Below are 27,719 nucleotides of genomic sequence, written 5' to 3'. Positions count from 1 at the left end.
TGATTGATATAATATTTAGGAATTTTTGAATCGACCTTGAAGTCATGTGTTTTAAACTAGTATTCATTTATAAACAACTGAGTTCTTTTTTTTTTTTTTTTTCCTTAAATTTATCTAGGGTTTGGAAACATCTCCCCACGCACAGAAGGGGGGAAAATATTCTGTATCATCTATGCCTTACTGGGAATTCCCCTCTTTGGTTTTCTATTGGCTGGAGTTGGAGATCAACTAGGGACCATATTTGGAAAAGGAATTGCAAAAGTGGAAGATACATTTATTGTAAGTATGATAGCCTTTTAACTACATGTGGTTATTATTTGTTTAATATATTAAAATATTACACTTTTTCTATTATCTCAGTACAGCTATACATTCATTATTAGATTTCCCATAACAATTTATATGTACTCCTATTAGCATGTAACTCACTGTATAGTTATTTTATATTTATCTGAATAAATAAATTAATGCATGAGGAAACTCTTAAAATATGCATTAAAGAGTAGAAATCTGACAGCCCTAGTTCAAATTCCAGATATATTGTCTCCTAGCTATATTTTGTAATTTATTGAATGTGACTAGAACTACTGACAATGAAACATTACTCCGAGAGTTAGAGATAATATAAGTTAAAGTTTAACAGAACTAGTAAAGACTGAAAATATTTTAATTAAAAATTGTTTTGGTATCCTTGTTCATTGCTGGTGTCACTGTGAACATATAACCCTTCTGTTAAAGATATAGAACTATATGGCAAACACAATAAAGATGACCATACAACTTAATTCAGTAATATCATTGATAGAAATCTATCCAAGGGATGTAACTCAGTAGAACCAATAGTGATATATATGAAGATGTTCATGGCCATATTACATTCAATAGAAAAAATAAAATGAAAATGCTTCTGTTACAATTCTAAATAAAAAATAATAATATCATAAGTACAAACTTCTATTCTTGAAGAAAATTATGGATAAAGAAAATGATTGTGTTAGATGATGGGATTATAAATGATTTATTACTACTGTCAGCACTATTCCAAATGTATTTTATTTATTATGAAATGACATTTTCATATTTTCGCAAAATTGTCAGAGCATTTTACATCTAATTCTATGGATGAAATAAAACTCTTGAATATGGTTTTTTAATTTAAATCATATTTCCAGTTTTTAGCATTATTATGTTTCATATTTAAGTTCAAAGTTCACTCTCATTTTTTAAATTGATTTCAGGAAGAGGAAGGGAAAGGGAGATGAAGATAGGAATATCAATGATGAGAGAGAATCATTGATTGACTGCTTCTTGCAAGCCTCCCAGTAGGGATCCAGCCCACAACCTGGGCATGTGCCCTTGACCAGAATCGAACCCGGGACCCTTGAGTCCACAGGCCAAAGCTCTAGACACTGAGCCAAACCGGCTAGGGCCACTCTCAAATATTTTTACTGTTAGAATGGAGTATGTGTGGTTATTCCCAAACAGAAGTTTTATCCTTTTTATGGCATTATACTTTTCTTACATTGATATAAAAATATCTTGTATTTATATTAATTGAGAGGTAATGTTAGTGGTGTAAACTTGATAGTACTGAATTGTTCATTATTCAACAGAGTTTTGAGCACCTACTGGAGGCTGGGCAGTCTCTTTTGTGCTGCATCTACATCAGTGCAGAAGACCAATTCCGTGCCCTGTTAGGGGATACATTCCAGTGGTCATGATTCAGCATTCAGCACTAAACACTTCTGAGAACTTGACAAATGTGAATTCACTTAGCTCTCAGATGTGTGATAAGGATGGTGGACTAGAGAAACTTTTCTTTCTATTTTCCACCCAGTGGTTTCATTGACCTTTATTTCTAGAAAAATTTCAGGCTCTACAATTCAGTGATTCTTCTATGGTGGGGCTGTGACCCAGAAAGGATAGATTCAGTTAGAGATAAAATTTCATGGTGATAAATTCCCAAAAGACCTGGAGATAAACTGCTGTCTGTACAAACTTCATTTAATGTCACACTGTGGAGATTCCTGATAAGAGAAAGAGGTGAAAAAATATGGGTACTCTGATGGCAGCTGTAGCTTAGAGGTTTGGAAGATTTTTGCTTATCATCTTTTTAAAAAAATATATTTTATTGATTTTTAACAGAGAGGAAGGGAGAGAGATAGAGAGCTAGAAACGTCGATGAGAGAAAAACATTGGCCAGCTGCCTCTTGTACACCCCCTACTGGGGATGTGCCCGCAACCAATGTACATGCCCTTGACCGGAATCGAACCTGGGACCTTTCAGTCCGCAGACTGATGCTCTACCACTGAGCCAAACCGACTTCGGCTACTTATCATCTTTGATATATTTAGTTTTATAGTTTAAGACCATAGGACAGAGAGATAGTTCATCAGGCTCATCTGGGAATCAAATGTGAGTTTTAAGTCTCTGAACATACACTTTAATCAATTAAATATTGATTGGAAATGTGATAGGAGTGAGAAGGAATAATTTGATTAGTAGTAAATATTTAATTCATAGCTCAGGTTTTTTTTTTCTTCCATTTTCATATATTTCTAGATTGTATTCACCCCACAATCTATTGTATGCCTAAAGACTGGAAATATTTTAAGAGTAGTTCAGGTTAACAAAAGGATGATGTAAATCTGAGATTTGTGATTTACTTTGGAGAGTAATTTACCTGTTGTGAGCTGTGTAAGACTAAAATGGTATCATTATTAGCATTGAATGTTTTGAGCTAGTTATGTTATACCCAATTTTGACTTTAGTTATAAGTCATAAAAATTAATCATGAAAGGGAATAAAATTCCCACTTGCTAATTTGTTAACAGTGTATATAAATTAGCTTTATGCGTATGCCAATAATCCATTAATCTCAGTCAATTTCTCTTTCTCACTCTCTTGCTGTCTTCCCTAGAAGTGGAATGTTAGTCAGACCAAGATTCGCATCATCTCAACGATCATATTTATACTGTTTGGCTGTGTGCTCTTCGTTGCGCTGCCCGCTATCATATTTAAGCACATAGAAGGCTGGAGTGCTCTGGACGCCATTTACTTTGTGGTTATCACTTTAACAACCATTGGATTCGGGGACTATGTTGCAGGTAAGTTTTTCTTGGCACCAACACTGCCCTCCTAACCCACGTCCTTTCATTGACTTTTCACTTGGGTTTGCAGTACAACACAGTGACTGTATTCGTTTCCTAACCATTCGTTGCCATAACCAGGTACCACAATCTGGGTTGCTTTAAACAAAAGGAATCCATTCTCTCTTGGCAGTTCAAAATCAAGGTGCCAGCAGAGTCATGCTCCCTCTAAGACTGTCAGAATCCTTCCTTGCTTTCTGTCCAGCAGTACTTGTTGATTCTTGGCTTAGAGACCCATCACTCCATCTCTGCTTCCATCATCCCACTGCTTTCTCCGTGTCTCGCTCACTGTGTCCAAAGGATGCCAGTCACATTGGATTCATGCTAGTCTAGTGTGAGTTCATCATACTAATTACATCTCTAAGGACTCATTTCCAAATAAGGATGCATTCCAAAGTACTAGGGGTTAGGACTCCAACTTATATTTTTGGAAGGCACATTTTAACAGTGATAAAGCCAAAGAAAGTCATTCCATGACAGTGGAGGTGAGCAGATTGGTGGAGTTGGACATTTATTTTTTATTTTATGAAAGAGTTTTAATTGCTGGTTATTCAGAATTTTATATTCCCACCCTATTTTCCAAACCCAAATATCTGCCTCTTAATTTAAAAAAAAAATTGAGTTTAACTTAGCTTTGCTCTTTTTACTTAGGCTTTTTTCATATCTTAGTTTAAAAAACACCTGCAAACTTAAAAACTTAACTTCTTTTCTCCAAGATATTTACCATCTTTAATTTTTAGTTCTCGGGAAAATATTTTAGGCCTCTGCTAAAATGTTCATTTTATTTTTATTCATTTTAAATTTTCTTCTTTTCTATATATGTTATTTCAATTGCTGTTTGCTTATTTATTTGCTGCAAAAAGCTTGATTGTTTCATTTGGCCCAATGCCTGGGAGAGGGCTTCAGGTGGTTAAAAGAATGGCCAGCAGTTTCCAGGAGAGGCAAAAGGCAGACAACCAGGGGGTGCAGTGGGGCCCCTCAAAGGCCTCCAGGCTCCACAGGCTCCTAGTCCTGCTGCAGGGGGAGCCTTTCCAGGAGCTTCTGGCCCCGCCCAGCCTGGGGGCCTCAGCCTGCGGAGGGGGGCCAGGTGTGGCCCATCTTCTTGATGAGTTTCACCTCCTCACCCGGAAGTGGCTCTGCAGGAAGTCAGAGCTTAGTATCTGCGAGGGCAGAACCAGGCTTGCAGGTCCACAAGGGCCGGGGTCAGGCTCCTCCCCAAGGCCATGGCGGCCTCCCTGGCGCCCTGAGTTCTGCTCGCTCATCCTGGGGGGCCTCAGCGTGTCCTGGAGGAGAGGGCGGCCACCGCGCTGGGTTTGCATCCTTAAGGGATGCTCAGAGCCCTGGAGCCTCTCCACCAACTCTAGGAAGAAGCGGCCTGCACTCTCCAGAGCCTCACCACCCAGAGGTAGGTAGGTGTGGGCGCCCGCAGAGGCAGGGGGCCAGGCCGTTGATGGCAGCCTCCACTTTGGTGGGATAATTCTGGTGAATTTGGGACTCATGGTTGTTCGGTGATAAGGAGTTAAGGCAGAAGCCCGTATGTTGGTTGGTCCCGGCGGTGGTGCTGAAGGTGGGGACTGGATAAGAGATGGAGGGTGGCCGCAGGCTGGGAGAAGGGGCGTCCCTAGGCTGTTCCATCCAAACTCTGTGGAAGCCAGAGGCAGCCCCGACCACCTGCTGTTGGCTTTATTGCTGTAGCTCTTAGGACTTCCATTTCTGTCGTTTCCACTCTCCTTTCTCCCCTGTTATATTATTTAATTATTATTGTTTTAACTCCAGTTTTAAGTAAATTGTAATTGTGGTAAAAGTAATGTAATGATGATCATGGATCATTTTTGACCAGCTACTGAAAATCTAAGCTATTCTTTTTTTAAAAAAAATAATCATTTGGAAGTATTAGAAAAACATGCTGAACGTACGTTATAGTAGGAATGTGCCGTTAAATTTTCCAGAGTAAACTCACCAGCCTAATTTAGTTTTAGGGGAGTTTTATACTTTCTGGCTATTTACTATTCTTTCTTGTTTCATTGTGTTGTTATTGTTTTTAGTCTTAATCATTTTTATTTTACTTAATAAATAAATACAAGAGAATGGTTGTGAAACCACTGGTAATGTGGTAAACTTTAAAGCATTTATTCAACTTCGCTCGTTTATTATATTTTTGAAATGAGAATATATATATTTTTTCACTAATAAATGCTTAATGCTTTACCATTACCCTATTTGTTAAAACTTGAAAATCATTCCGATTAAATGAAAAAAAGTGCACAAAAATTCTTTTAATCTTATAATTTAAGATATATTCAGAATAACGTTTTTGTAGCAGTCAAAACCTTTAAACATTCAGAACTGCTGTCTCATAAGTTTAACCAAGTGGCCACATTCTAATCTAATTACGAACACCTGGAAAGAATACCGTGGCTCCTAAAGAAGGGAGACCAGCAGTTGGTATAGTTTTCCCTTCTGGGCACTCCTAGTTTTGTCCCTGATCAGTATTTTTATTTCATCTGTTCAAACAGACAGTTGTTCAACTTTAAAGAACGTTTAAATGGACTCTGGGTATTTAATATCGGTGATGCTTGCTAAGACAAGACCTCCAACAATGAGAATCAGAAGATGTTCTTTCTTGACCCAAACTTCTCACTTAAATATTTTCAGAAAGAGAACATGTTGTGTTTATAGAACATGTTGTGTTCTATAAAATCTCACAGAAGGCTGGGAGTTCGTATGTTTTTTATTGATTGGTTAATTACACAAGGTGAGGATGTTTTCATGAGTGACAGGTTGCTTTGGTAAAAAATACTGTGTACGTCTGTGGGCTGGATGGAGGCCCTGAGTCAGGAGGACACCTCCTCCCCGCACGTCGGGCTGGAGATCTTGTAGTTTTCTGATGTGCTTATTGGTGGAGAGAGAAATCTCAGACATTTGTACCTCCATCTACACCAGTGTTTCCCAAACTTCTCTCATGATGAGAATCACCTGGTGGAGTTGTTAAAACACAGATTCCTGAATCCCAACTAAGAAGTGCTAAACTAGAATTTTTGGGAACATATAGGTAAAATTGTATACTTAACTAGTGCTCTAAGACAGATTTTATATACAGAGCACTAAGTTAGGTATGCAATTTTACCTATATGTTCTCAAAAATTCTAGTTTAGCACTTCTTAGTTGGGATTCAGGAATCTGTGTTTTACACAGATTCTACACGCTTCTGTCCTAAAACACCCATTTTGCTACCTCTCATCAAAGTGATACACTTGGCTTAATAAGCAGAAGTGGAAAGTGTATGAACACAGGAGAAAGTGAGACACATGGATGATAACAAAGCTTACCCTTGTGGCATGTTAATCTTAGGCTCTTGTACCACTTTATAAACATAATTAACAAGGGCTCATAACTAGAATATATATCGAATAGGTACCTATCTTCTATTTTTAGGTGAACAACATTGTGTTGTTTGTATTATTTTATTTTATATACGTATTTGTTTTTATAGTAAGGCACCGTTTATTTTTCAGCTTTATTGAGATACAGTTGACAAGTAAAATTGCAAGATACTTAAAGTATACATCATGGCATTTCATATACATAGACATTGTAAAAGGATTCCCGCCTCCTAGTTAATTAATACATCACATGTGTTCCTTATTTATTTTTTGGGGGGGTGAGAACAATTAAGTTCTACACTCTTAGCAAATTTCAATGCTGTCATACAGTGTGTATTTCAACCATTGGCATATTGTATCAATACAGTATAGGAACCACATGGTCTAAAGAAACAAAAATTATAAATGAAAGAAATGTGGGTGGAATCCTAAAATAATGTTGAATATTTGCAACCAGAGTACCAAGGAAAAAAAGGACCGATATTTTTACTTTATGGTTTTATGAAAGATGAAAAACAATTTTTTTTTAACTTTAAGAGATCAACACTCTGAACCTGGCTAGCTCCTGTGGGTTCGTTGGTGTTCAGTCTCAGCTGCCTGCAGAGTGAAGTGTGCATATCACGGGCGACCCTGAAGTTCAGAGCCGCAGCGCCGTATTATGGGAAATGGGAACAAAAGGGCATTTGCATGGCATTGAGTTTAGTCCAGTAAACATCTTGATTATTACAGAGATTTCTTTTTGTTGTAGTCCTCTTTACATTCATTATTTTAATTTGACAGGAAATAATGAAAAATGGTAGAAATACACTTTACTAATCATTAGCAAGTGCTGAGAAGGATAAATTAGAGAAGAGGCAGATTGACAGCAGTTTTTGATGTTTCTCTGCCTCCTTAATTGATGTATGCTGTAGCTATTTTGGTCTTTGTGAGTCTGTGGAGCTCTGCTCCTCGGATTGTAGTCTTGAAAGCCTTGGTCCTTTTGCCCAGGGAGCGTTTTTTGGAATGAGAACGAGAATGTGGATGAGGGGGCAGGTGTGTGGCAAAGGCTCGGTAGGAAATGTGTGCCCTTCGCCAAAGTCTTTGGAAAAACAAAAATTATGAGTTTTTTAAAAGGACCTTGGGAAAGAATTGCCTCATATAGTTCGATGTAAAAATAGTCTTTGCTTCTGGGTGCTTTGAGACTATAAAGTACAATTAGATGTGGAGTGAAGGCAAGTACCCCAGCTGGGGAATGTTGGTTGTTGACTTTTTTAGAACCTTCTCTCTTGCTATTAGATGTCACTGCAGGTAGTGTTTTCACTTCATTGTGGTATTTTTTGCTGGGAAAAACAAGAGGCACCGCTGCAACTTGAAACTTCTAGTCTTTCTCTTGGGTTTTCAACCTCCAAAGAAAACCAAGCTGGACCTCTCCTGATGCACCCTCATTGGCTGGTGCTCTTCTCAAGCCTGCAAATCCTTTGACAGGTGTTAGGGATCAATTACATTGTTGTATTGAACTTCTTGAAAGACTAATTCAAACTGTGGTGTTATGAAATGAAAAGTGAATTTTGGAGAGTGATGTATAAATGTGTAGAAAATAGGTTGTAACCTTGGTGTAACTATTAGGAACATCCCAAGAGCGACAAGTGAGCATGTGGTGTTTTAGACCAGAACTTGGAAGCAGAGTGCTCATCCCCAGGGAATGAGCAAGAAAGTCTGTGCAATAAGACTTTCTACCATGGGAAGAAAACAGGACACCTCCTGATTCTATGTATTCTTAGGCCTCATTCTTTACATGTCATACAATGCATGCTATAAGTTAGTGCATAATAGGTTTCTAATTCATAAGTAAATACATTTAAGTGTGCATGTTCAAAACCTTTGCATTGCGGTGATTATGAATCAAAAGCATTTAGAGACCACTCATCAAGACAGAACCACATAGCATTCAGGTTTCTCTGTCTCTGTGACTGAATAGAGGAAGTCAACACTTAGTAATTTTTCTGTAAGATGAGCTCTCCTAGCAAATTTTTTTTTAAAAAATGTTTTTTTATTGATTTTTAGAAAGGGAGGAAGGAAAGAAGGGAGAGAGAGAGAGAGAGAGAGAGAGAGAGAGAGAGGGGTAAAACATAGATTGGCTGCCTACTGCATGCTCCCTACCAGAGATCAAGTCTGCAACCTGGGCATGTGCCCTGACTGGGAATGGAACTTGCAACCTTTCGGTGATGGGTGACGCCCAACCAACTGAGCCACACTGGCGAGGGTGCTCCCAGTGAATTTTAATTTTATATTTATGCAAGGGGTGTGTTTTAGTGGCTGGTTGGCTACCTTAGTGATTGGTGTCTGCTTCTTTCTGATGGCCCAGTGTTCTAGAGCTCAGTGTTCTAGGGCTAAAAAGGACCTCTATGTTACTTCTGAATAAACATAGTTGGTGGTTCTTCAAATTGGAGAAAAGTCAAATTACTTACCTAACTTAACTCAATTTTAAATATTTTTCAAAACTAGTGACTTCTTTAATATTTGCTGCTAGGGTTAAAGTGGATCATGCAAGACAAGAATGTATTTCCATGAATTGTTTAGAAGCTGCCCTAAGAAGTCCTTAAAATAATCCTTTTAGTAAACCAGGTGTGTTCATAAGAGATAATATGACTGAATGAAAGCCAAATGCAAATTTATAGTTTCACCAAGCAGTGAGCTCATATTACCTTCTTTATTAACAAAAAACAAAAGTTTTCGCCAAAAATTTAGATATTCTAACAAATCTTTATGGTTGCTACTATGAAAACACATTTCCCATCGGAACATACATTTATTCAGCTATTCAAATATATCTTTTGAAATTTTGATCCATGAAATTCAGTATATTTAGTTGAATAATGACATTCTCTTCATCTCGCTTGTAGTTATGGAAAGCTCACTTTGTGTTTTGTACCCTATGTTCCTCTGTATAGAAAATATAACGGGGCTTTCCCAGGTCAGATTCTTCTTCTGGTGCATTTACTTTTATTATTTTTTTACAATTTTTCACAGCTATATAGTCATTTGGCATCACATTTTCTTTTTTTACTTAGAAAAAATATATTTGTTTATTACATATTAAGAATTAAATTTTCTTAGAATTGTGTTTTCAGAGTCATTATTGGAAAAGCAGGTTTTAGTAACCACACCATTGCTTTCCTTATAACCGAAAACATGACTCATTGCGTGGAGTGCTCAGAGCTTGCTTAATTAACGAAAGGGGATTTTTATCATGAAAACATATAAATCTCTATTGAAAAACCATGGCAAGATTTTTTATTTTGTTTAAAACAGTTTGTTCTAACAGCAACCCTGCAGAAAACAGTTGCTGATGATGCCTAAAAGCTTTGCAGCTAGGTCATAGGCCAGTTATTAAGACTGCTATTATGGAGCTGGTCTATGAATAAAAGTTTGCCAGGAATTCAGTGGATAACAAGGAAAGTACCTGATGAGGAAGAGTTCTGATAAAGAACAGTCAGTACTACCATCACCACCGCAATGGCTCTGATTGGAAAGCGAGGGTTTATATGACTGCCAAATGTATTGTATTATTCACTCATTCAGCAATGTAGTGAGCACATGTTGTATATTCCATACTGTGCTTAGCACTTAGTGATAATGATTGCCTATTCCTGTGAATAGAATGTGTGAGATCCAGGAAGAGCTACCAATCCTGGTGCAGTTATTCTGTTTGATAGTGTAGGAAATTCTACAAGGACCCGCTTCCACCCTGATTCAGCCAGTGGCTCTCAGAGAACTCATGAGAGATTGATAGCCATCTACATGATTAATTAAATGGGATTTCACCCAAATGGCTCAGAAGTCTTAGGGACTAGATACAAGAAGTTTTGTAAGTTCCTGGATTCAGAATGGATATATACAGTAGCATTGTGGAAACATATGGGGTTAAAAGAGAGAAGGAAATCATTCAATGATTAACAGTTATGACTTAGGGAGGCTGATAGTAAATTGTAGTAAATTTGATTTGAAAAATCCAAATTGCTCTATCTTGAGTCTTAACAGTAATTTCTAGACATAATAATTGTGTACGCCTTATAAATTTCCATCCTCATAAAGGCTGAGTGAGACGGTGTGGGGATCTTTCTTTCTTTAGGGTTGTGAGATGTTCTAATGTCAGTTTTCCTAATTTTAGACCAAGTGTCGAACAGGAAGTGGACAACATTTTGAATGCTGAAATTGAAATTTCCCAAAATATATAGGTTCAAATGCTAGAGAGGTTTACCTTTTGTAACCTTGTGTTTTTCTGACTCAGTGGTTTATGAGAGTGGTCGGCAAACTCATTAGTCAATAAAGCCAAATATCAACAGTACGACGATTGAAACTTCCTTTGAGAGCCATTTTTTTTAAATTTCTTCTAACGCCACTTCTTCAAAATAGACTAGCCCAGGCCGTGGTATTTTGTGGAAAAGCCACACTCAAGGGACCAAAGAGCCGCATGTGGCTTGTGAGCCGCAGTTTGCCGACCACAGGTTTATGAGAAGCTTTGTTTAGTGGGTGAGCTAGTGTTTAATACTAAAGTCATACTTCCATTTGTAAAAAAGAAAATAGAATTTATAACATTCTGAAAGAGTCCTTGGAGCATGGAGAAAACACTTTATTCAGTTAAATTGCTTTACCATAAAAAAGGAAAAGTATACCAAAGCAGGAAGTTTTATTTTCTCCCTTTATATTAAATGCAGGACAGTTTTGATTAATAAAAATAAAGTCAAGCAAACAAATAATACATACAGCATTGTAGAAATAATGTTGATAACTTAGCCCAGAATGGCTAGATGATTTCCAGGCTAGATCTTCTTTTTTTTTAATTGAATTTATTGGGGTGACATTAGTTAATAAAATTATGCAAGTTTCACATGTATAATTCTATAATACATGTGTATGTTACAGTGTGTGTTCACCACTCCAAGGCAAGTTTCCTTTCATCATTTTTTTTAAATAAGTATTTTCTGAGTCAGCAGCATCACAAGGAAAGAAAATTAAATTTAAGCAGAGGGCATGGCAAGTTCTTTAAATAGTAGGGCCAACTGTTAGAAATTGTTGGAATGAGGGCAGAAGCAAGGTGAGGAGGCTTCTAATAAAATAATGCTTATCTTCAGACTCACCTGGCTTCTAGGCAGGACCCTTCAAGAGAAGAAGCACATCTTGTTTGATTTAGTGTTTGTAGCCCCAGCGAGGTGTTTACCATTCGGTGTGGGCAGACAAGGCTGGTGGATCAATGATGGGATCCTAAGTGACATAGACAGCCAGGTCAGTGCAAAAGCCTGTCATATGGAGCCAGGCGGGCCTGGATTTGAATTCTAGCTCTGCTGCCTCCCTTCCTGGAAGACCTGACACGTTATTTTACCTGCTGAGACCCTGTCTTCTCTGTTGAAAAGTGGGGACACTTCCTGTTGAGATGTCAAGGAGCCAATACCAGAGTTCTGAACCAGACTGTGAGAACGATGGCAATTGACTTATTAGCCTAACATGGAGGGACCTGGAGAGTATTATGCTAAGTGAAGCAAGCCAATCAGAAAAAGACAAGTATCACATGATCTCATTCATATGTGGAATCAAATGAACAAAATAAACTGATGAACAAAATAGATCCAGAGATGTAGAAGCATAGAACAGAACCTCAGAGGAAAGGCAGGGGAGGGTGGAAGGGTGGGAAGAGATCAAAGAACTTGTATGCATATATCCATAACCCGTGGACACAGACAATAGGGAGGTAAAGGCCTGGGGTGGGAGGTGGAGGCAGGCTAAAAGGAGTCAATGGGAGAAAAGGGGGGACATATGTAAGACTTTGAACAGTAAATATTTAATTTACAAAAATGATTAGCGTAATTACTGTAAAGGCAGCTGAAGTTATGGCTTACATCTAAGGACAAATAGTTTTACTAGTTGCCCTGGCCTAAGTCAGTGAAAATGTCAGGAGTGGGAATGCAGCTTACCTCAAATTTTCAGGAAGCCCATCTGAAGAGAAAATGAGTCCCGAGCATTAGTGGCAGCCCACACCTTTCCCGGGCTGCATCTGGTACCTGCAGTTGAACCTGCTGGATTCGGTTAGGCTGTGGCTAGTTTCCTTACTTAAGCACCGGGGAGAAGACGCCTGAGAGCAATGGCAACTTTTAAAGAAGGCTGTCACATATCATACGCGAGTCAGGGAGAGAGTTAACTACTTGGAAAAGTTTATAAGATTCCTGAAACCTGTGTGCTTCCACCCCTCTTCGCTATTTTTATTGCCAACTATCTACTCTCCTAGAGTGATTAGCCAAAAGCTCTTAAAATGGAAGGATCTGTGTGCAAATTTTGGGTGGCAAAAAAGAAAACAGCGGTGAGGTGACTGTTCCTGCCAAGTGGGTGAGGAATCCCAAGGTGGACAGTGGGCTGTAGCATCCTGCAGACCTTGTCTCGGGACTCTGTGAAAAGAGGAGGCGGGGGAGTTATGGAGTAGCAGAGGGGACCTGGGGGTAGGGAGTGAATCCAGGACAGAGAAATTACCCTGTCCTTAACTAACAAGAGACCCATGGAAAGATTTCCTTAATGTAGCCAGATTAAAATTAATACTTATAACAGCCAAGACATTTTTTTGAATGTTTTCTAACTTAAAACAAATCCAATAGCTCTTTTTAGCAACTTAAATGCAGATAATTTAATTTTGGGTAAGATTCTTAGATAAGTGAATTGAATAAGGTGGAAATTAATTCATGTCTCAGCTGTCAGAAAGTGATCAGGATTTGGGAGTTGTTTGACAATGATCCATATATATTATTTTCCTAGATCTTTTGACTCCTTGTATTTCATCTTAAGAGTGGCAATTAAGAGTGGGAAAACACTGTCCCTCCCCCACCCCCAATCCCCTTGACCGTGGCTTAGAATCCACTGAAACTTGTGGGGTAAACATTTTACCCAAATATAAACCTTTTAGTGATTAAGCTAATTTACTCTTTTAAACTGTGACATCCTGTTTATAAGAAGGGAGATTTATAAAAAGTCATCTTGAGCTTGAACCTGACTCCTCAAATCAACATTTTGGTGAATTTAAGTGTTAAATGAGTCACAACTATTTGGATGAAGATTTTCTGGTTTTGAAGAGAAAGTACTCGGAAAAAATGTCATTTTGGTTTTATTGAAATGGAAACATTTGAAAAATAGAATTCACTGGTGAGCCTATCATGTGACAAGTTTCCACACACATTTCTAAGTCACTTCTGTGAACCGTAGAGCGGCAGCCCCCAGGGCCAAGCCTTAACCATCAGGAGATGAATTTAGCCTCCATAATCCTTCCAAGAAATGATGTTTTTTTAAGAAAAACATTGCACAAGGTAAAAAAATGTTCACAACATTTTGAAGGTAACATTATTTACTTTGAAATGTATTCTTAAATGAAGTTAACATCATTTGCCTGATAGAAAAATGGTCTCCTTTTACTCTGACCCTTTAATACTTGAAAATGTCACTGCAGGCAATTCAAAGTTTAATTTAGATAAAGGAGTCAAAATTTTATACTGGATTTAAAAAAAATGCTTACTCACGAATATGTTTCCATTGACTTTTAGAGAGAGAAGGGGGGGGGGGGGGAGAGAGAAACATCTCTGTGAGAGAAACCTTGCTTGGTTGCCTCCTGCAGGAGCCTCAACCAGGGATCAAACTACAACCTGTGTATGTGCCCTGACCAGGAATCGAACCCGAGACCCTTTGATGCATACAGTGATGCTCCAACCAATGGAGCCACACAAGCCAGGGCATTACATTAGTTTTTTTGTTTTGTTTGTTTTTTGTTTGTTTGTTTTTAATCAATAGTGGCTGCATATTAGCTGTTCTTGTGAGTGGATGGGTTGAATTTTGAGAATTGAGTACATCCATGGCCCCTGTCTAAACATCCCAGTCTATCTGCTATTGATCCTGTAAATTTAAGGATCCTATTGGGTATCTCCACCTGTTTGTACTTCAAGCACATCAAACCCATCATGTCCCAGTTTAAGTTGCTTCTCTCTTCTTTGTCACTCTTCCTTCCCCCGTGTTTCCTGTTCAGTACCTGGCACCATCTCCCACGTGAGGGCCTCTGCTCATTCTAGAGCCTTCCTCTTACTTACGGTATTACACCAGTTAACTGGTTGTCAATGCCTGATGATGCTGTCTCCAAAATGCCTCCTTTTCCATTTCAGCCTCAACTGGGGCACAGTGATTTATTAGCTCCTTTAGAACAAACTTTCTAACGGGCTTCCCCGTCAGCCCTTCCTTTCTGCCACTTGATCATTCTGTGAATAGAGTGAAACATGTACATAGGACTTACCTGTCTGTCCACTTTTACCTGCTCCCCACGGCGTCAGGAGCCAGTCCTCGCAGCCTGACACACTTTCTTTTTCTAGATTCTTCTCTTCTACCCATCTGCTCCCTGTCACTCATCCACACATAGACTTAGCTGCTACTAAAAATCTTTTGAATATACCACACATTTCCACCTAAACTTTTCTCTGGTTTGATCCTCATCACTTAAGACTCATTTTCTGTCCACTCACCTTCCTCCTTCCAGAAGTAAAAATCCTTCTTCTGTGTCCTCTCTTAACTGTAGTCGGCAAACTGTGGCTCGCAAGCCACATGCGGCTCTTTGGCCTCATGAGTGTGGCTCTTCCACAAAATACCACGGCCTGGGCGAGTCTATTTTTGAAGAAGTGGCGTTAGAAGAAGTTTTAAGTTTAAAAAGTTTGGCTCTCAAAAGAAATCTCAATTGTTGTTCTGTTGATGCTCGGCTCTGTTGACTAATGAGTTTGCTGACCACTGTCTTAGCACAATTTTATTCTCTTTCACTGTCACTGGATATACCCCATGATGGTTAATTGTCTATGTGAGGCTTTCTCAGGCTAAATTATGAATTTCTTAAGAGAGAGCTTTCTTTCCATCTCTTGTGGAAAAAAATCACTCATCAGTGTTTGGGATTTAATATGTGTCCCTTTAAACTGTGCTGAAGGAGGGGTGTGTTGAAATGTATTCACATTCTCATAGGTGCAGTTATTGTACCAAAAGGATGGAGAAGTAAAGATTAGAATGAAGCAAAAAGAGCTCCTTTGTCTTTTTTCTTTTCTTTTCCTGAGAGCTAGAGATTTAAATTTATGACAAACATGGGAATTCTGAAAAGTCAGAGAACAGCAAATGGCAGCATTACCTGCAAATTACTGTTTAAATGAGACCCACCAAGGCATTGTCTCTGCCATTTGTTATCAATCTATTGTATTGATGATTTTTAAATAAGAACCATTCTCTGCCCAGGTTAGCATTGAATTGATTGGGTAGCATGTATTGATTGGTTAGTATGAATTGGTTGGCAATAGATAGCATTACTCAATTAAATGTATACCAAAAAAGTGTCATCTCTGTCTTCTCCTTGTTAAAATAGAGGTGGAAAAAGAACTTGGAATAAAGTGCTAGACTTTAATTATAAGACACATTGTAATAAATAAAAAAGAGTCAAGGAACAAGAAAATATTATGATCTGGATAATTAATGAAACTTATTTATCTGGGTGTTGAAAAAATAGATAAGGATAGCAAGAGGGAAAGGAGGAATTTCATGTGAAGGAAATGACATGGGTTAATTGACAAGAAAATTGCTGATTTGCAAGCCATAATTTTCGCAAATATCTGTATTAACATTTAAGAATTTAAAGTTATTTTTTTTTTCTTTCTCGCAGGTGGGTCAGATATTGAATACCTAGACTTCTATAAGCCTGTCGTGTGGTTTTGGATCCTCGTAGGACTTGCTTACTTTGCTGCTGTCCTGAGCATGATTGGAGACTGGCTCCGAGTGATTTCGAAAAAGACAAAGGAAGAGGTAAGAATTAAGAAGTTTTCAAAAACACTTCTATTTAGCTAATTTAATAAACGTCAATGATATATATATATATATATATATATATATATATATATATATATATATATATATTACATTTTAAAGCGGTATTTCAACATTATTTAATTTTTAAATACTTATGTTTGATATGAGTTTGTTTTACATGGTTATCATATGAGTTATAATTCATTCACTTACCAAATACTAAACACTTCTATGTTCCTGATGCTATCTAGGTGGTTAAGGTAATTTGTGCTAAAAAGGATGTAATTAGTGTTTTTTACATTATTTCTTTTTGCTTGTTTGTTTCATTTTTTTGTTCTCTCAGAATAACAAAGTAAATTTTATCCCATAGAGAAAAGTATAATAGAAAATACTTTTGTCAAGGTATCAATAGCATGCATGAATTTAGTCAATTATTTCCTTTTTTGTTATGTCTACATAAATGTGTGGTAGTCCAGAGGTATACAAATACATAATGCCCCAAAGCTGTATGTGTTATGGCCAATTTCCTTATATACTGATTTTAGTTGCTTAAAAACACACACTTTTACATATTTTAAACAACTGTATATATAGAAATGAATATCAGAATGTTGGCTCATGACATTTTAGAAATTTTAAAATTTAAATCTGATTTTAAAATTACAGAGCTCTGAAATTTTGATTTAATGTTTTTAGGTCCAGAAGTCCTGTTAGTTTGAATGTGACAGAATAGTATGAATTTTGTGTGTTTTTATTGTGGTTGTTAGCCAATTTTACTAATTTTTTTTTCAGAGAACAAGTCTATAAAACTTGTACCCATTGTTTTTCTTTATCCCCTTCAATTCATTTTCTGCTGTTCATAGCCAAGAGACATCTGTGTCAAAATCTTTGATTGATACATGCACTGATCTTTAAACATACACCCAAAAGAAATAGAATAAAATAGGATATAAAATGAATTAATCTCTACACACAAAATAATTTTATTTGGAAACCCTTGTCATATAATTTTACATAAATACTTTAGGTACCTATGGTGATGAGAAAGAATGTAAGTTATCCAATAGTTCCCTTCATGGATACTGTATTTCTCTGTTGGGTATTCACATGTGCAGTGTGTATGTATTCATCTATATCTTAGTTGCACCATAAAACCAAAGTCTTTTTATTAGAAACAAATCAGTAAGACAATATGCTTGACATTCTACTTTAAATCATGTGAAAAGTTCTACTTTGTATATGACACCAATTTATTTGTCTTAGCCTTAGACAAGTTCCGTGTGTGAGAGAGAGACGGGGGGGGGGGAAGGGGGAGGGAAAAAGAGAAGGGAGAGAGAATGAATTGTGATTATTTTCACTACAATGTATTTTCAATGTACTTTGAAGGATCTTGAGATGCTAAGGAAAAAAAGAAATTGTAAATAGAAACTATTTTAGATGACAAGCTAAAAGGAGAACTTCTCAAACATCTACCCATAAACTGGCTTTCTTTCAAATGGTTTCTTAGAAACACGCACATGCCTTTATTTTTTAAATAAAATAGAACTGAACAGATTATATCTCTTATAGTTAAGAAAAAATAATAGTTTGTAAAATATATATTATACATATATTATAAACATACCACATATTATATACATACATACATACATACATATATATGTACATACTAATAATATTGTGGATCACAGTTTGAAAGCCACTAAGGCACATATAGAACAGATCTGCATCACACTTGCCCTATTTAATTAAATATCCAGGAATATTTGATGAATGTTTTAAAAGCTGTATGTTAAAAACCAGTGCTTTGGGGTAGGACTGATGGTGCAGAGCTGCTTCAGAGTAACGAGCTAGCCATCTGTACTGGTGCTCCAGCTGCTGTCGCAAAGCACCGCAGACTGGGTGGCTTAACTGTCAGAAAGGGATTTTCTCACAATTCAGGAGGCTGGAGGTGCCAGCAGGTTTGGTTTCTGGGAGGTCTCCCTCCTTAGCTTGCAGATGGTGCCTTCTGGCAGTGTCCTCGTGTGGCCTCTCCTCTGTGCACACGCACGGGGGGGGGGGGGGGGGGAGCGCACGGTGGCTTGCTTCTTCTTAGAAGGACACAGTGCTGTGGGGCTGGAGCTGCACGCTGTGACCTCATTTAACCTTAACCATGCCCTTTCAGGCCTTATCTCCGAACATTACAGTCCCTTTTGGGCTTCAACATCTGAATTTGTGGAGAATGCAATTCAGGCGATGACAGCATTCTTTGAAATAAAGTTGCATTTGTACATGCATTGGTTTATTTCACATGAAAAACAAGTTTGTGTGCCTACTGATGAGTGGTCTTCATGATTCGCAACCAAAAGTGTGAGATGCATCATTGTGTTTTCATGCTTTTAAACACTGAAAAGTAGTATTGTTTTTTTCTTTTTGGCTTCTCCCTCGCCTTGTGAGTAACATCCTTTCTGGTGGCTGCATCTGTGGGAAGTTCATGGGAGTGAAGGCCATGAGCAAGTTCATGTGAATAGTCTGGAGCTGCAGCTGCACCAGACAGTCGAGCCAGTTGAAATGGGACTGTCGATTTGAGCAGATGTGTGTTTTCTAATGTAAGATGCTGTTTAGGGAAGTGACGAAATCAGGACACAAATTCAACAGAAAATGTAAAGAAAGGAAGGGAATGACAATTTATAATTTATCTATAGATCATCGGGACCAAAGTCTTATAAGTGAAATACTACTAGAATTTCTACAACTCTTGAAAAAGATTATTAGATCATTTTCATTTTGAAGTAACTCACTAAAGGGCATAATTAAATAAAAATTAAATGCATCCTAGTTGTCATTTTTACATAGGTAAACCATGCCACATGACCATTCAGTCTGTATTTCTTACCTTCTAACCTAAATCATTCCAGATTTTTAAATACTCCCTACATGTTCAGAAGCAACAAGGTTATTTCTAGTTTTAAATTTTGATGAATGAAAATGCCAAATCATTTTGATAACTTGGAATCCTCCCTATTAAAATATGTAACTAATACAGAATATAAGAAAATACAAAGTAATGTATAGCATTAAATCTCCAGTTGAAAATACTAAGACACATGCTTTCCTTGAATGAAAAGATTTTGACAAATCATAAACTCCAATCTTACATAATTTAAAAAACCCCCACAAATAATCTTGGAACATCATCTAGTTAGGTTATTGTTTAAAAACAAATATGATATATTGAGTAAGTATAAACATAGTACCAATCGTATGTGCTCTTATTTCTGTTTTTATGTTAAAATACATTGTTTCCAATGAAAACGAATTTTAATGAAAATATTATGTTTAGAAATAAAACATGTTTGTATGGCTAGCCCTTCTGACATAGTTGAAGAGGAGATCATCAGTTGGAATAATACTGCAAGGCTTTAGAAGTGTCACATATAATTACAATTGATGTGCATTCCTCAAGCAGAATAGTAATGACCTCAATAATTTTTCCATGGAGACATACGGCTTTCTGTAAAGTGTTTCATTATTTTTAAATCTCTAATGGAAAGTAGGTCCATGTGCAACAATAAGAACTGATATGACTTCCTTTTTCTAAAGCCATGTGCCTTCCTCTGAGGAACTGATATTTTCATTTAGAAAATAAAGATTAGTTATTCTGGATAACACAGTGATACTAATATCTGACGCAGGAGAAGTGAAAATAAAATGTGGTCACAAAATTCAGAAGGTAAATTCCTAAGCAAGCAGGGAATAGGCACCCTTATTATGCATAAACATAGTTCAGTTTGATACCATTTGCATCCCTCAAGTGGGAAAGGCCTGGATTTTTGTACAGTTCCTGCATTGATGTACATATACCACAGTGTTTGGAAAGTTCCTGTCCATGTGTGAGACGAACACTGCCACAGCTCCTATCACAGCACGCTGGTATCCTGGCCCTATAGCTGGCTACAGTGGGTGGATAGCCAAGCATCACTTCTTTTTTTATTTCAGAGAGGAAGGGAGAGGGGGGAGGGGAGGGAGGGGAGGGGAGGAAGGGAAGGAGGGGAGGGGGGGGAGGGAGGGAGGGAGGGAGGTAGGGAGGGAGGGAGGGAGGGAGGGAGGGAGGGAGGGAGGGAGAGAGAGAGAGAGAGAAATGTCAACAATGAGAGACATTGATCGGCTGCCTCCTGCACACCCGCACTGAGGATTGAGCCCACAATTGGGCATGTGCCCTAACTGGGAATTGAATCATGGTTCATAGGTTGGTGCTCAACCACTGAGCTACGCCGGCCGAGCCAAGCATCACTCCTTACCAATAGCCTGGAGGTGTTCATGCACATGGGAATGCTCACTTTAGGACGTTGGCCTTTTCTCAGTCATATTAGGAAAACTCCCTTTGCCTGGGAAGCACCAGTGCCAAGAAGCCTTGAGAGAACTGGTACTTGGCCCCGCACTGTGAAGGAGCCTGAGAATATGGAGGGATATAGTTTTCTTCCGCCAGTTACCAGGCCAGCGAGCATTTGGTCTTCTCTGAAAGTCACTCCCTTCAGTGACAAAGCTAGGATTTGGTGACTATCATGGCTGGAGATGAGTTATAACCTGGGCACTGGGAAGTTTGCTGTGCAGCACTATGTCATTATTTCTTATGGGAGAAGTGTTTGTAATATGAAAGGCGTTAGATTTCATTTGAAATAATTCTATTCTGAAAACCCTAGGGAGTCCTGGAAGGACTTTAAGTTAGAGGAATGAATGACTTTGTCAACAATAAGGAAGATGGCTAAGAAACAAAGCTGGATGCAGGAAATCAGTTGGGACATGATTGCAAGGAATAAAGATCTACTGCCTGATCACACTGGCATAGAGATGGAAGTAGGGATTTCAAAAGTATGTGGGGACAGAAGGAATAGGATTTGAAAATTCATTAGCTCTGGGCAGTAAAGAGAAAGGGAGGCACAGCTGGCATGACTCAGTGGTTGAGCATCACCCTATGAACCAGGAGGTCAGGTTCAATTCCAGGTCAGGGCATATGCCTGGGTTGCAGTTTGGGGCATGCTGGAGCCAGCCGGGCAATGATTCTCTCCCATCATTGGTGTTTCGATCTCTCTCTCCCTCTTCCTTCTTTGAAATCAATGAGAGAGAGGGGGGGGGATGGTATTTATGATTCTATCTTTGGCTGGTATTAAAAAACACAGAAAGCCGAGACTGGTTTGGCTCAATGGATAGAGGACTGAAGGGTCCCGGGTTCGATTCCGGTCAAGGGCATGTACCTTGGTTGTGGGCATATCCCCAGTAGGGGGTGTGCAACAGGCAGCTGATCAATGACTCTCTCTCATTGATGTTTCTAACTCTCTATCTCTCTCCCTTCTTCTCTGTACAAAATCAATAAAATATATTAAAAAATAAATAAATAAAATAAAAAAATACAGAAAAATGATAGATTTTGGACATGTTTTGATTGCTGGATGTTTGGACTCCAGGTGGATAATTCAGATTGTATATACATGCCTGGAATGTCAGAAAGATGGGAGCTGGAGAAATAGTTTAGGGGCGTGGGGTGATGATGACATACATGACAGTAGAAGTTGTGAGTACAGGTGAATTCACCTAATGATTTGTACAGTAAGTCCACAAAAGAGCTACATTTGGAACTTGGAGTAACACCTTCATTTAAGAGGGTGTATGTAGAGACTATAAAGGACTGTCACAGCAAAACATTGTCTAATAAATTGATTCTTTAACAGTAGGGGTCTGTTAGAAGGTCAAAGGAGTTGAGGTCTTGAAGAAGAGAGAGTTAAACTAATGGATCCACATGGCTAAAGACTAGGGGAAGACACGGAATCCAAGGAAAGGCTGACACAATAACACAAAGTAGAGAACTAAAGTAATTGGAATTTTCAGTGATGTTATGCTCCAGGGATGCCACTTCTACAGATGTTGTCCCTGTAATTGTGCAGTGGGGTGGGTCCATCCCAAGATACTTCTCTGGGCAGGTGCATCAAGCACAGTCCCAAAGAGCAGCATTTATGCTGTATTTTCTGGAAACGGGATCCTTTGGAGCACAAGTAATAGAAAGCTGTGCCTAGTGCTCCCTGGAGATGAGCAGGCAGCAGCCCTGGCCCAGGGTACTGTTAGGCAGGAATACATGGTAAATATGGAAGGTGTGGGGTGGAGGTGGAGGGGGTAGCTGTGGAATGACTGTGTCAGAGCAGCAGGAAAAGTGCAAGTCTGGAGGCCTGGAGGTCAGTTAGGAGTTTACTTAAGGTCTAATTCATCCCTAAATCATTCAATTATTCACTCATTAAAAAGATACATACTAAGGACTCAGCAATGAAGAGGCCTGAGAGTTAAAAAGATAGGTTCTGAGAGTAAGTCTTCACCTGTGGTCATTTGGGGCTGATCTGTATCAGAAGGGTTACATGGTGATTCCTTTTCTTATGGATCTTTGTAATGTTTGCTTTTCTTTTCTTTTCTTTTAGAGATGGAAAACGGAGTTTTGAATAAGAAGGCACTTAGTCTTTGATTAGTTCTTAAAATAGCTGGCTTTTACTTATTCCCCCCCCCCCCTTTCTTTCTTTAATCTTCAGAGAGCACATCAGGCTTTGTAGTTTTTGCTTTGATTTCTAACATATTTGGGGGATGGAGAATTACTCTTTAGCTCCAAATTTTCCTTAGTATTTATTTATTCTCTTGTTGAGATAGTAAAGTAATTATGAATGATTATTTGGAGTTGGATTATGGGCACAATATGTAATGATCATTAGACTTCACAGGTATATAATTGAATGCATGTAACTCTTTTTTTTTTTTTTGTACAGTAGGTAAGAATAAAATAAAATAGAGGCAAGCCATATCACTATGGACTATTCAAAATAAAGCATATATAAAGGGCCTTTGTTTTCTTTTGTCCTTTTTAAACACCTCAAGTTTATTAATTTATTAATAGTATATATCGTATTCTTAGCCAGAATGTGAAGTTGGAGGGTTGCTCTCTCATACTGGAAAATCAACTACATAATATGGTACAGTATGTGCAAATGTGTACATTGAAGAACTTTCCAAAAGTTTAATCAAAACCTGCTTTCAGTTTATTAAATAATTTCTCAAGGGTATCCTTGTGGGAGGTAAGCAACCCAATGACCAAGTCACAGATCTCTTAGAATTAATTCTTATAAAGGCAGTTTTGAGTACGTTGATCCAAGTTATGCGGGGGTGGCATGATAGGTAAAGGCCACGTTTTATTTTCATTCCCCCCAAATGCTGTTTCATTTTGTTTATGTGGGCTTGGGAGTACCCAAGAATTATCTTCCAAAGAATTTCTGCCATATGAGCAGGGTTCCTGAAAGTCTGAAAAGTTGTGAGGAGTGGGTCTTGTGTTATTTGCCCATGATTAGAGAATTGCTTCCTCTGAAAAATCTTTACATCTCCTGGTCAGTGGGAAGATGTGGGATGACAAAGAGTTTTGCCACTTGGTGGGAGAGGAGGTGTCATTTGTATGATGCAGTGATATTCATCAAGTGCAGTTTTGTGCTGTCTTTCCGAGGTCTTCCATGAGCCCTACAGGGGCGCGGGCTTTCTTGATCGCAGTTGGGGTTTTCAGTTTTCTTAGTAGGTCAACTTGTACTTGAGTCACAGATGTAAATTAGACATTTCTCTCTCCAGCTCCTGGTGTACATTTTGCACATCATCTCTTGAAATGCTTAGTCTTTGGAGATCTCTGCTCTGCAGGTTGTGCTCCAAAGATGGATCCCTTTGCTTGGCTTTTTGAAGCTCTATTCTAAGATTGTTACATTCTTTCTTCTTCTGGTTATTGTTCTAAGCCACTGGATCTTCAGGTCACAATACTTTTCCACCTCCCAGCTTGATGAAGGTGGACTTAAATTCCTTATCACCTGCTGAGTTTCCACCTCGGTTCTTAGCTGGAGGAGTTCTACTTCCTTAGACAGCAGCTGTTCATTCAGTACTTTTCAAAGATTCAGAGTTGTCTTCTTTCATTTTATCCAGTTTGCTCTTTACGTTATCTCCATCGATGCAAACCTCTTGATTTGCATGGTAGGTCTTATTTATTGGGACTTGTTCCCGTGCCACAGAACTTGTTTCTTCCAAAAATCTTACTCTTTTCTTTAGGAAAGAGTTCTCTTTCTTTGAATTCTCGAGTCGTTTTCTGATGTCTTCATATGCAGTGACAAGGGCAAAAATAGGAGGCGATAGACTCATCTCAATGTGTGGAGACTGGATCACTGTATCTCTTCTAAGGGCTTGTTCATGGTTTAGAACGCAGCTCAGCAAGTTAGTACTTATTTAGTAAATAGGCAATAGGAAAGGAGAATAAAAATAAAAGGACAAATAATAATTGAAGACTTCAATTGTACTGTAAGGCCACAGTAACTCTCACACATGAGTGCATGTCTAATGTCCAAGTGAATTTTATGAACCGTTATTTCTGTAGACCCAGGATCCCAAGTTACGTCTCTATATAGTCTCAGTATTATGTTGTGGACTAAAAACCATTGAGGGTCAAATGTTAGGAAAGTCAAAATACATGGCAAAAATAGGATTTGAGAGTGGTAAATGGAAATATGTTTCTTCTAGAATAGACTTTATTTCTTTAAAAAACATTAAATGAGATAATGATGTAAAGTCCACAGCGGTCAAATAGTAATTGCTAGTAAGGAAATGGAAGCCTGGGGAGGTAAGTGAGGTGATTTGCTTAAGTTCACCCAGCTGGTCCTTGGTAAGAGGTAGAATTAGTAATCATCCCAGATGGCTTGACTGCCCAGCCTTCCAGACTTTTTGCTATGCTGCCTTCCAAAGGCTGAAGAAATTGGTCATGTGTTGTTGTTATTGTCATTCATTTCTTCTTATTTTTATTTTATACATAAGTAATATCAACATATTAGAAGTACTCCAGTTTAACCCATCTGTTACTATGTAGTTACAAAGAAGAGCTTTATGAATAGTCTGATCACGAATTATGTTACCATATGATCAGTGAAACTTGAAACCTAAAGTTTTAGTGTTCTTTCAATGAATAGAGACAATTTTTATGATTTCTGAATAAATGCCTGGACTTTGGAGTCCATAGATATTTAATTCTATTAACTATTTACTAGTTCTATAAACTTCATTAAAATACCTAATTTTTCTGAGTATCCATTTTCTTAAAAATTAGATTGAACCTTCTTTATGAGACTGCTTGGAGATTCAGTGGGTAGAGTGTGGGATGTGCTAACTGCTTACTATATGCTTGTTCTTTTCTTCATGGGTTTCGGAAGAAATTAGTATCAAATATTGTCCCAATTCACCTAATCCTGTAAATTCTAAGATTATCATCTCTATATCATCATACTAGAGGCCCAGTGCACAAAATTCGTGCACAGTTAGGGTCCCTAGGTCTGGCTGGTGATTGTGGCTGATCTGTTGGGAAATCAGGAGAAGCCCCCATTGGCACCCACCTTGGTGAGCCTGGCACTGCCCACTCGCCAGCCCCACCCCCTGCTGCCAACACTGGTCGTCTCCCTTGGTGGGGCAATTGGGAGGCCCCTGCTGGCACCCGCCTTGCTGGCCTGGGGCCTGCAGAAAGCTCTTGCATTGAGTGTCTACCTTCTGGTGGTCAGTGTGCATCATAGCCGACCTGGTTGTCCATCAGGCATTTTGCTGATCAGTTGATTTGCATATTAGGCTTTCATTATATAGGATATTGTTCTTCATGAGCATCAAATGCTGTGAATGCTTACAAATCTGAATATCTTATCTGGTTGAAATAAGTAAATGCAAATAAAACATTAGGTATGATATTGCTGGAAGTTCATCACAAACCCAGAAAGTCCAGAATGGCCGAGGGGGGAAAAGTAGGTATAGGAATTTTTAATATGTTGGATGTTCTGTGGACTTAAAAACTAGTTTCCACCTGAAATGTTTTTTTAAATCTACCCATTGCTCTTACCTAAGTCTTTTCCTGAGTTAGAGCCACCAATTTCCTGGTGTCTAATTGTGACTGAGGTAGAAATCCATTTGTATTTTCATTTTATGAATCCAAGAAAGAATATTTCAGTTAATTAAAAAAAAAACACATGTGGGAAGATTCCTTTCTTATCTTTTAAATTTTATGTTGAATTCTCACTAATTATAAACTATGTCTTCTTTTTGCTTCAAGTATTTCACAGAATGCAATATTTGGTAATGGCAAGAATCATTTTTTTCCGTTCATTTGTTCATAATAGGAAAGTAAGTTAATGGTTTTTGCCTCAAAGCACTTTATATAAGTTATTTCATTTTCTTTAGCTAGAAAGCACATTATAGGGAGTTAATACATCAAGATATAATGTTATGTTTCTCTCTTGACTGTTTTGAGACTGCCATCTGTTCTGAGAATTTGTATTTGAAAAAGCAGCCACTATGAACTTTGCTTTTAAAATTGTTTTTGGACTCTGCAGAAAGCCAAAGAGAGTGCTTGCCTGTATTCTGAGCTAAAATCAATCACACTGTACAAAAATTAAATAAATTAAGCCTATGTTTGATGAGAACACAAGCAAATGTATTTACAACGATGGGTCAACAAAATTAATTTGTTCTTAGTTCCTCTTCATAGATGGCTCTTTCTAAAAGAGTATTAGCTTGTTTGCGGTTAGTTGAAGTTGAGAGTAGGAGGGAAATATTGACGTTTAATGATTTATTGGATCATGTTTTACAACAAAGTAAGGGGATTTCATTAGTGTTCAGTGGATGGCACCCTATATGTAGTAAGGAAATTTAGTTCTTCCTGCCTCAAACTGATTTGAACTAAAAAACAGCTTCCTATTAATAATTGTGTATGTATATGCATGTACACAAAGACACACAGATATATAAACTCTCCTCTCATCAAGACAAAGAACCCCTGTTCTTCCTCATGAACTATTTCCATTTCTCTCCTTTTCAAGAATTGTTAGCATTTCACTTCCTCTTTCTCTCGTGGTTGGTGTGCCATATGAATAGTCCTGGCCAATGACTTGTGGGCAGAACTGACATGAGAAAATGGGAAGAAAATTGAACTGTGTCTTGAGCCCCTCAAGAGCTTCCTTGCTTCTGGCACAATGACCATAAGGAGATCAGGGTGCTGTGTCAGCCGGGGTCTCCCAGTAACCACAGTGAGCGGTACCCTTGCTGACATGCATGGGCAGTTAGCAGGAGTGAGAAATTAAGCTTTGTTTGAAACCATGAAGATTAAGGGGCTGTCTGCCCTAGATTATAATCCCTCCTGTCCTCACATTACTCAGTACACTGCATAAACATTGTTGCTGTAGTTTAAGGAAAGAATTAACATTGTCATCATCATAAAGATTTAAACTTTATGCACTATGCTCATATTTGCTGAATTTAATTTCCAAATTTCTCATAGATTTAGCT

General features: G+C 38.1%; 1 protein-coding gene and 1 pseudogene across 6 annotated transcripts in view; one reads left to right on the top strand and one right to left on the bottom strand.

Moving 5' to 3' along the window:
* Positions 1-27,719, top strand: part of KCNK2 (potassium two pore domain channel subfamily K member 2) — a 148,954-nt gene that overhangs the window by 107,566 nt on the left and 13,669 nt on the right. For all 5 annotated transcript variants that reach the window (XM_084865523.1, XM_084865521.1, XM_084865524.1 and 2 more), the window contains exons 4-6: positions 119-279; positions 2,922-3,108; positions 16,225-16,364. In XM_084865523.1, coding sequence (XP_084721649.1) covers positions 119-279; positions 2,922-3,108; positions 16,225-16,364 — 488 coding nt within the window. The remainder of the gene's footprint in view (positions 1-118; positions 280-2,921; positions 3,109-16,224; positions 16,365-27,719) is intronic.
* On the bottom strand, positions 23,351-24,341 carry LOC311612327 (5-azacytidine-induced protein 2-like; annotated as a pseudogene). Its single transcript has one exon. The product of its transcript is annotated as a 5-azacytidine-induced protein 2-like (transcript).

The sequence above is a fragment of the Pipistrellus hanaki genome (genome assembly GCF_964339955.1).
Source record: "Pipistrellus hanaki genome assembly, chromosome: 18".
NCBI classification, from domain to species: domain Eukaryota; kingdom Metazoa; phylum Chordata; class Mammalia; order Chiroptera; family Vespertilionidae; genus Pipistrellus; species Pipistrellus hanaki.
Note: the sequence above shows the minus strand (reverse complement) of the source record. Positions and strands in the feature narration are given on the sequence as shown.